Source organism: Anoplopoma fimbria, chromosome 1 (genome assembly GCF_027596085.1).
Source record: "Anoplopoma fimbria isolate UVic2021 breed Golden Eagle Sablefish chromosome 1, Afim_UVic_2022, whole genome shotgun sequence".
NCBI lineage: Eukaryota > Metazoa > Chordata > Actinopteri > Perciformes > Anoplopomatidae > Anoplopoma > Anoplopoma fimbria.
In genome coordinates, this window is record NC_072449.1 from 54,269 (window position 1) to 65,000 (window position 10,732).

At 36.8% G+C, this 10,732-nt stretch overlaps 2 protein-coding genes across 2 annotated transcripts in view; one reads left to right on the plus strand and one right to left on the minus strand.

Annotated features, from left to right (window-relative positions):
* Positions 1–380: 380 nt before the first annotated feature.
* On the minus strand, positions 381–3,384 carry rad51c (RAD51 paralog C). Its single transcript, XM_054602801.1, has 4 exons — positions 3,231–3,384; positions 2,259–2,502; positions 1,028–1,244; positions 381–928 (listed from the first exon to the last, which is right to left on the minus strand). Exons 1-4 carry the CDS (start codon positions 3,346–3,348, stop codon positions 428–430), a joined length of 1,080 nt encoding a protein of 359 aa, XP_054458776.1. The 5' UTR covers positions 3,349–3,384; the 3' UTR covers positions 381–427.
* A 2,071-nt stretch (positions 3,385–5,455) lies between these two features.
* Positions 5,456–10,732, plus strand: part of abt1 (activator of basal transcription 1) — a 6,537-nt gene continuing 1,260 nt past the window's right edge. The window contains exons 1-4 of the mRNA XM_054603029.1: positions 5,456–5,528; positions 6,534–7,113; positions 7,953–8,128; positions 10,517–10,702. Coding sequence (XP_054459004.1) covers positions 6,543–7,113; positions 7,953–8,128; positions 10,517–10,702 — 933 coding nt within the window. The 5' untranslated portion in view covers positions 5,456–5,528; positions 6,534–6,542. The remainder of the gene's footprint in view (positions 5,529–6,533; positions 7,114–7,952; positions 8,129–10,516; positions 10,703–10,732) is intronic.

The following is a 10,732-nucleotide window of genomic DNA, read 5'->3' on the forward strand; positions in this document are numbered from 1 at the left end:
CACACACATATACATACATATATATATATATATATATATATATATATATATATATATATATATATATATATATATATATATATATACACATATACATACATACATATATATATATATACACATATACATACATATATATATATATATATATATACACATACATACATACATATATATATATATATATACACACATATACATACATACATACATATATATATATATATATATATATATATATACACACATATACATACATACATATATATATATATACACATACATACATACATATATATATATATATACACATACATACATACATACATACATACATACATACATACATACATACATACATACATACATATACATCCCGTGTCATGAAGACGTGTTCATCACAGACGCTCATGTGATCTCTGACCAATCACTGGCTGGTGTCTTTCTTGCTGGCCTCTGATTGGACGGTGTGTGTCCGGGGTCGTTTGCTAGGCGGCGGCTCCGATTGGTCGACGTCTCTGAATCCCTCAGAGGTTATCTGGTATTGGATGGTGGCTCCGGTGTGATCTGGGGATTTAAAGATTGCTGCCAGACGCCTTGACCCCGCCCAGTGTAGGAGGAGCCTGATAGTGGGGGCGTGTCCCCAGCTCTCCCCAAGGGCAGGGACCAGCTGTGATTGGCCACCCCGCAACCGGGTGGTCATTTGGTTGGTCACCAACACAGCTATGTTGTGACTGGTCGCCATGGCGATAAGCTGCTGGGCGAGGCCGTTGAGGAGGCGTGTCCTCTGAGACAGCTCTTCAAAGTGCTGCCGGAACGGAAACGCCACGCTGTCAATCACCAGGAGGCGGACCCTCGGGTGGTCAGACAGGAATTCAGGCAGCAGGTGGATCTCTGCGAGCAGCTCCACGTAGTCATGGCAACGCACCTGGGAAAGATTAGAAAGACAGCCAATCAGTATATTTTTTACCTGCCGATGCGTGACGTCAACACTGTAATAGTTACCCTGACAACCTGTCATCATTACCAGGAATGTGTTGGACAGGATGGTTTCCACGGTAAAGGTCGTCATGGCGAGTCGCTGCTCATCGTCTTCGACCAAAAGGGAGCAGTGTTGGACGGTGGCGGCGGCGATATCGACAACTCTCTGAAGCAGGAAGCTGCCCTCAGTGTCGATGTAGACCACCTGACCTCCGACCCCTCCGAAACACTGAGGCACCTGAACGTCCACCGCCAGCTGCAGGCTGAGAGGACGACGTAATAAACAGCGCGTGTTACAGTGTGTGTGTTACAGTGTCTGTTACAGTATGTGTTACAGCGTGTTACAGCGTGTTTACAGCGTGTGTTACAGCGTGTGTTACAGCGTGTGTTACAGCGTGTGTTACAGTGTGTGTTACAGCGTGTGTTACAGCGTGTGTTACAGCGTGTGTTACAGCGTGTTACAGTGTGTGTTACAGCGTGTTACAGCGTGTTACAGTGTGTGTTACAGCGTGTGTTACAGCGTGTGTTACAGCGTGTTACAGCGTGTGTTACAGCGTGTTACAGCGTGTTACAGTATGTGTTACAGCGTGTTACAGTGTGTGTTACAGTGTGTTACAGTGTGTTACAGTGTGTGTTACAGTGTGTTTTACAGCGTGTTACAGTGTGTTACAGTGTGTTACAGTGTGTGTTACAGTGTGTTTTACAGCGTGTTACAGTGTGTGTTACAGCGTGTGTTACAGCGTGTGTTACAGCGTGTTACAGCGTGTGTTACAGTGTGTTACAGTGTGTGTTACAGTGTGTGTTACAGCGTGTTACAGCGTGTGTTACAGCGTGTGTTACAGCGTGTGTTACAGCGTGTGTTACAGCGTGTGTTACAGTGTGTGTTACAGCGTGTTACAGCGTGTGTTACAGCGTGTGTTACAGCGTGTGTTACAGTGTGTGTTACAGCGTGTGTTACAGCGTGTGTTACAGCGTGTGTTACAGCGTGTGTTACAGCGTGTTACAGCGTGTGTTACAGCGTGTGTTACAGCGTGTGTTACAGCGTGTGTTACAGCGTGTTACAGCGTGTGTTACAGCGTGTGTTACAGCGTGTGTTACAGCGTGTGTTACAGCGTGTGTTACAGTGTGTGTTACAGCGTGTGTTACAGCGTGTTACAGTGTGTGTTACAGCGTGTGTTACAGTGTGTGTTACAGCGTGTGTTACAGCGTGTGTTACAGCGTGTTACAGCGTGTGTTACAGCGTGTGTTACAGCGTGTGTTACAGCGTGTCCTCTGACCATAGCTGTGTTTTTCCGACTCCTGGAGCTCCACAGATTTCGGTTGTTTTCCCGACAGGAAGTCCTCCTCCGAGAGCAACATCCAGCTGAGAGGAGAACGTCACGATGCTCCTCAACTCTTCCTCCTTCTGCAGGAGCTCCAGAGCTGTCAGAGAGGCTCCTGCTCCTCCATCATCAGCTCCTCCTCCCTCTCTCCTCACAGCCTGCAGCACCTCCACCGCCTCTAGCTGGGACAGACTGGCCTCTGCAGCAGAACATAAAACATCACGTTAAATTCATTGAACGACTCCTTAATCCAAAGATTGACAGGTTCAGTAGATCAGGACCAATCGACTAGAGTTCTTCTACATGACACGTGTTTACACAAAACAGTTTTTAAACAACTTTATTATTTCAAAGAAAGGGCAGCTGGCTCCCTTCCTGTTTCAACACATAAACAACAGACGTATCAAACGTGAGTGGACTGGTTTCCTTGAAAGAGACTCCGACGTTGAATCCGTTATGTTTTGACCAGAGACTGTGTATGAGAAGGTTCCATACTGTGATGAGAAACTAAACAATAAGATAAGATAAGATAAGATAAGATAAGATAATCCTTTATTAGTCCCGCAGCGGGGAAATGTGCAGGCTTACAGCAGCGTAGAGTAAAGTGCACACAAGAGACAAAGTAAAAGAAGACAAGATAAAAAATAAAGATGAAATAAAAAGTATTATAAATAAGCAATAAAAAACAGTAGAAAATCAACAATAACTGAAATATTATATTTACAGACAGAAAGAAAACTATTAAATCACTAAAAACTATAAAACTATTATGGCTATATGGCAATGCGGCATTCACGAGGACCGGAACACCGGACCTGTTTCAGCGTGACACCGGACCTGTTAACACCGGACCCGTTTCACCGGAACACCGGACCCGTTTCACCGTGACACCGGAACACCGGACCCGTTTCAGCGTGACACCGGTACCTTGGCTCAGTTGTACTGGTTTGAGTGGCAGCAGGTCGGCGGTGAACTGGAAACCAGCGTTGGCCAGTTTCATCTTCACACTGGGACTCAGAGACAAACTGGACACGGACCTCTGCATCCTTCCTGCTGACGCTGCTTCCGCTTCAAATCACCCCGCCATGACACGTATCCCAGCATGCATCACGTTTCCGTTTCTTCTTCTTCTTCTTCTTCTTGATCCAGACCGGAACTGTTCAATCTTCACCCTTAGCAATTAAACCAGAGTATCCTGCTGACACCCACTATTATTATTATTATTATTATTATATTATTATTATTATTATAATTATTATTATTAATAATAATAATAGTATATTATTATTAATAATATTATTAATAATAATATTAATATGATCGTTATTCATATTCGTAATATTAATATTATCGTTATTCATATGCATAATATTAATATTGTTATTATTATTAATAATAATATTAATATGATCGTTATTCATATTCGTAATATTAATATTGTCGTTATTCATATGCATAATATTAATATTGTTATTATTATTAATAATAATATAATATTATCGTTATTCATATTCATAATATTAATATCATTATTATTAATAATATTAATATTATCGTTAGGGTTAGGGTCCATGCCTTTTTGCACCTCCCTTTCTTCATGTGTTCAATACTTTTTCCCTGTCATTCCATTTTATTACACATAACTTAATCTCTGAACTTATTTGTTTGGTTTTCTTTGTATGTATGGATTACTTGGGTTGTTACCGACATCTGGTGAACATTTCATGTCAATAGCACCTTTAGAAATATATTTACTGAGAAAAATGGTGACGTGTTCAATACTTATTTTACCCGCTGTATGTATACTTTGGTACTTTTACTTGTGTAATATTACTTCCTTTATGTCTCTGGATCTTGATTATTGATATGTTTTGGGGGTTTTTTCTTTTTTTTCTTCAATAACTTTATTGAGACATTTGTTCATACATATAAAACACAGACACATACAAACAGCAAACAAAAATGTAATTCATATTACGCCAGGGAATCTAAAAAATGTCACAAGATCACACAATAAACAGTCCAAATCAAACCAACAACTCAGTTAGAAGACTTTAATATCAGTCAGTCCAGCGAGGTCACAAGTGTTGAATAGAACTGCACAGTCCTCAAGCTTTAAAGTTCTTTGAATATTTTATAGAGTCCAAATATTAATTGACTTCATTCTTAAACACTGGAGAGAAAGGTTTACAGCCCCAAACCTGCATTTAAATAAAATATTTATTATGAAATACTTTCCGTCCTTGTCTTTTTTAGGCTCATCCACACCATAGAAAACATCCTTGAAACAAAAAGAGAAATCTGTAATGATGTAAGTTTGGAGGAACTCAAGGACATCTGACCAGAGTTTCTTTGTATGGGAGCAGTTCCAAAACAAATGTGAAATATTTTGGTATGAGCTTTTACAGAAAGAGCATTCAGTTTATCTCCTGTTTCTACCTCTTCAGTACAGACCTTGCTGGGTAGAATCTGTGGATTCATTTAAACCTAACTTCTCTCACTTTATTAGTAAGCACATATTTGAATGGCAAAGACCAAACTTTCCTCCAAGGCACATTCTCTATTAAGCCGTTCCAATATGGAATTATATAAGGAATAGTAACAATCTCTTTTTGGAATAACGCCCTAATTGTTCTATTGTTAGGTCGGTGCTCTGTATACAGCAGTATCAGATAAGTCCATATAGTGAGTCAGCAGCATTCTGATTCCAGAAGGAATTGCGTATTCCTTAACCGAAACAATGTGAATAACTGTATAGTCTACCATTCGGGTCAAAGAGTTGGCCAACAAGTGAAATATCATTTCTGAACCAGTTTTCGAAAAATAAAGATGTGTTTTTGTAGAGAATTTCCTTATTATGCCATATGTAATATCTATGAGGTGAGAATTATGTTTAAATAAGAGACACCAGGCCAAAAGCATCTGCTCGTGAAAGTCTGAAGTTTGATTGGGATTTTGCTGATATTATAATTACAGAGTAAAAGAAAGTTCAGGCCAACAATTTTAGAGAAAATATCATTTGGAATGAAATTCCATCAGGATGTTGGATTATTAATGAATTGTTATTATTGATATGTTTGATGAATGTGTTTCTTGGTCTGACGTCAGGCAAGGCGCATGCGCACTTCATCTCGAAAAAGCCTAATATGACGTCATCAAGACGCGACAGAAGTTCCGCACGTGAGCCAGAGCAGAGGCTGCTGTGATGAAGAGTTTACACTGAAGGTGAGATTCATTCATTATTCATCAAAAACGCTTTAATGTGAAAGGACGAAACCCGGAAGTGATCAGCTCCATCAACAGATCAAACAGCTGAAGTTGATCGATTAATCATCGAATCATCGGAGGGTCTATAGGGCTGTATAGACCCTGTATATAGGGCTGTATAGACCCTTGGCTGTATAGACAGGGCTGTATATACTGTATATACAGGGTAACCCTAACCCTGTATATACAGGGTCTATACAGCCCTGTATATACAGCCCTATAGACCCTGTATATACAGCCTATATGTTGTATATACAGGGTCTATACAGCCCTATATACAGGGTCTATAGGGCTGTATATACAGGGCTGTGTATACAGGGCTGTATATACAGGGTAACCCTAACCCTGTCTATACAGGGTCTATACAGCCCTATATACAGGGTCTATACAGGGCTGTATATACAGGGTTAATACAGCCCTGTATATACAACCTATATGTTGTATATACAGGGTATATATGTTGTATATACAGGGTATATACAGGGTATATATGTTGTATATACAGGGTATATATGTTGTATATACAACCTACATACAGGGTCTATATGTTGTGTATATACAGGGCTGTATATACAACCTATATGTTGTATATACAGGGTATATATGTTGTATATACAGGGTATATATGTTGTATATACAACCTACATACAGGTATATATGTTGTATATACAGGGTATATAGGTTGTATATACAGGGTATATATGTTGTATATACAGGGTATATATGTTGTATATACAGGGTATATATGTTGTATATACAACCTACATATCTATATGTTGTGTATATACAGGGCTGTATATACAACCTATATGTTGTATATACAGGGTATATATGTTGTAATGTTTTACATGCTAATATGATGTGCTACGTATTTAAACACATGACGTCATTATTTATTATTATTATTATGATAAACACTGAAGAAAGAAAACAGAATCTGTGTTCTACTGTTTCTGTCTGTAGCAATCAGTCATGGAGCGAAGAGAGGAGGAGGAGGAGGAGAGGAAGACTACGGCTCAGATAGAGGAGGAGGAGGAGAGGAAGGCTACGGCTCAGATAGAGGAGGAGGAGGAGAGGAAGACTACGGCTCAGATAGAGGAGGAGGAGGAGGAGAGGAAGACTACGGCTCAGATAGAGGAGGAGGAGGAGGAGAGGAAGACTACGGCTCAGATAGAGGAGGAGGAGGAGGAAGAAGACTACGGCTCAGATAGAGGAGGAGGAGGAGAGGAAGACTACGGCTCAGATAGAGGAGGAGGAGGAGGAGAGGAAGACTACGGCTCAGATAGAGGAGGAAGAAGCTGCTGCAGAGGGAAAGATGATGATGAAGATGATGATGATGATGATGATGATGATGATTATGCGGCAATGAAGAAGAAGAAGACGACCAAACAGAAAGCTGTTGGGTTGACTTCCTGTCCAGACAGGAAGTGTGTTCCTGGTATCATATACCTGGGTCACATTCCTCCGAGGCTCCGCCCCAAACACGTGAGGAACCTGCTGTCAGTGTACGGAGAGATCGGACGCATCTTCCTCCAACCCGAAGGTACAAATACACATTAAATATATATATTTATATATTTATATATATATTTATACATGTATATATTTATATATGTATATATTTATATATGTATATATTTATATATTTATGTATGTATATATTTATATATGTATATATGTGTATATATTTATATATATATATGTATATATTTATGTATATATTTATACATGTATATATTTATATATGTATATAATTATACATGTATATAATTATATATGTATATATTTATGTATATATTTATATATGTATATATTTATGTATATATTTATATATGTATATATTTATATATGTATATATTTATGTATATATTTATGTATATATTTATATATATATATATTTATATATGTATATATTTATATATGTATATATTTATGTATATGTATATATTTATGTATATATTTATGTATATATTTATATATGTATATATTTATGTATATATGTATATATTTATGTATATATGTATATATTTCTATATGTATATATTTATGTATATATTTATGTATATATTTATGTATATATTTATATATGTATATATTTATGTATATATTTATATTAAAACCATCATACAGGTTCATGTTCTGCATTACTTTGTTTCTGTCTCTAAACACATCAAGCTCATGAGCTGCGGTTGCTATGGAGACGAGGACAGTCAGTGTTGTGAATGTTTGACCAGGTTTAGTGAGTCGTATTTAATAAAAACCTTTTAACATCTCTACTAGTTCCTCTCCTTCTGTCCTTGTATCCTCTGTCCTCAAATGATCAAATTGACGGTTTTCATTTGCTTTTTATATTTTCTGATCACTGAATTATTGATCCCTCAGATGGCCAGGTGAGGAGGAGGAAGAGGAAGTCAGGCTTGAGGAGGTGTGATTTCACTGAAGGATGGGTGGAGTTCAGAGACAAACGAGTGGCGAAGAGAGTGGCATCGTCTCTCCACAACACGCCGATGGGAACCAGGAAACGCCAACGGTTCTCCTCCGACCTCTGGTCCATCAAGGTACAGTCTGCCCGGTAACCGCTGACATCACAGGAACTCTGATATCTACAATATAATAATAGTGTTTACAATATGTAGTATATAATAATAGTGTTTACAATATGTAGTATATTATAATAATAGTGTTTACAATATGTAGTATATTATAATAATAGTGTTTACAATATGTACAATATAATAATAGTGTTTACAATATGTAGAATATATATAATAATAGTGTTTACAATATGTAGTATATATAATAATAGTGTTTACAATATGTAGTATATATAATAATAGTGTTTACAATATGTATAATAATAATAATAGTGTTTACAATATGTAGTATATATATAATAGTGTTTACAATATGTAGTATATATAATAATAGTGTTTACAATATGTAGTATATTATAATAATAGTGTTTACAATATGTAGTATATTATAATAATAGTGTTTACAATATGTAGTATATTATAATAATAGTGTTTACAATATGTAGTATATTATAATAATAGTGTTTACACTATGTACTATATAATAATAGTGTTTACAATATGTAGTATATAATAATAGTGTTTACAATATGTACTATATAATAATAGTGTTTACAATATGTACAATATAATAATAGTGTTTACAATATGTACATATATAATAATAGTGTTTACAATATGTAGTATATAATAATAGTGTTTACAATATGTAGTATATATAATAATAGTGTTTACAATATGTAGTATATAAATAATAGTGTTTACAATATAATAGTACAATATAATAATAATAGTGTTTACAATATGTAGTATATATAATAATAGTGTTTACAATATGTACTATATAATAATAGTGTTTACAATATGTAGTATATAATAATAGTGTTTACAATATGTAGTATATAATAATAGTGTTTACAATATGTACAATATAATAATAGTGTTTACAATATGTAGTATATTATAATAATAGTGTTTACAATATGTAGTATATAATAATAGTAGTTTTACAATATGTACAATATAATAATAGTGTTTTACAATATGTAGTATATAATGATAGTGTTTACAATATGTAGTATATAAATAATAGTGTTTACAATATGTACATATATAATAATAGTGTTTACAATATGTACTATATATAATAATAGTGTTTACAATATGTAGTATATAATAATAGTGTTTACAATATGTACAATATAATAATAGTGTTTACAATATGTACTATATAATAATAGTGTTTACAATATGTAGTATATAATAATAATAGTGTTTACAATATGTAGTATATAATAATAATAGTGTTTACAATATGTACTATATAATAATAGTGTTTACAATATGTAGTATATTATAATAATAGTGTTTACAATATGTAGTATATAATAATAATAGTGTTTACAATATGTACAATATAATAATAGTGTTTACAATATGTAGTATATAATGATAATAGTGTTTACACTATGTACTATATAAATATTCAGTTGTACTAAGCCCTCCAGCTGGATCCTCACAACAGATACAGACACTCACATGTGGTTCTGATGGACTCTGGCTCGGCCAACAGCTGTCTGACTGTAGTTTAGAACCGGGGTTCTGGTTGTTGTTTGGGTTTCTCCATGGGTCAGGGTTAGGGTCCAATGTTGGGTTAAGACACAAGGGGTCACCCTTTACAGAGAGATCCAAGAAAATACATTATGATCATTGATCAGTAGGTCCTCACAACAGATATGATCAATATCTAGACCCAGAGAGATAACGAGGTCCAAGGTGTGACCAGAGTCTCCGGGACAAGAACTTGGGTTGAGTGTTGGTCCACTCCACACAGGGTCTTTGGTCGTCCAGCTGTGGCTGCTGCTCGTTGGCCTGCAGGGTGACGGGGGAGTGAAGGGTTAACAGCTGATGAAGTTTCCAGATCAGGAGTTCCATCATTTCCTCTTCCTCCTCCTCGTCTCTGTGTGTTGAGTTACTGATGCAGAAGATGAAGAAAAGTCTTTTTGTCCAGCAGCCACAAACAAACAGGAAATCAGTGGCGCCAACCGACCAAGGCGACCATCTTGGATGTTTCTGTCTGATGTTTGATTGTTGGTCAGAGAAGTTTCAGACTCTTAGACGACCTGACAAAGTCAGACTGAGACCTTTAGCGGCACCACGACTGAAGCTCAGAACCAAAACAAACTGAGACCCGGTCTTTGTCCTCATTGGTGGAGCAGGGTCGATCCCCGGCTCCGCTAGTCAATGTCCACGTGTCCTTGGGCAAGACACTTAACCCCAAGTTGCTCCCATAGGCTGTGCTGGCGGTGTTTGGATGGGTATCTGTGGTTAGAGTCCTCTGACATCAGTGTATGAATGGGTGAATGATGACATGTTATCATTTATTATTTATTATTATCATGTGTCCCGTAGTACCTGCACAGGTTCCAGTGGACTCACCTGAGCGAGCGGCTGGCCTATGAGCAGACGGTCCTCCAGCAGAGACTCAGGACTGAAGTGTCTCAGGCCAAGAGAGAAACCAACTTCTACCTGAACAACGTGGACAAGAGCACTCACATGGACAACCTGAGGAGGAAGAGACAGAGGGACGGAAAAGAGGTCCACTTCACTACTACCTCAACTCATTTA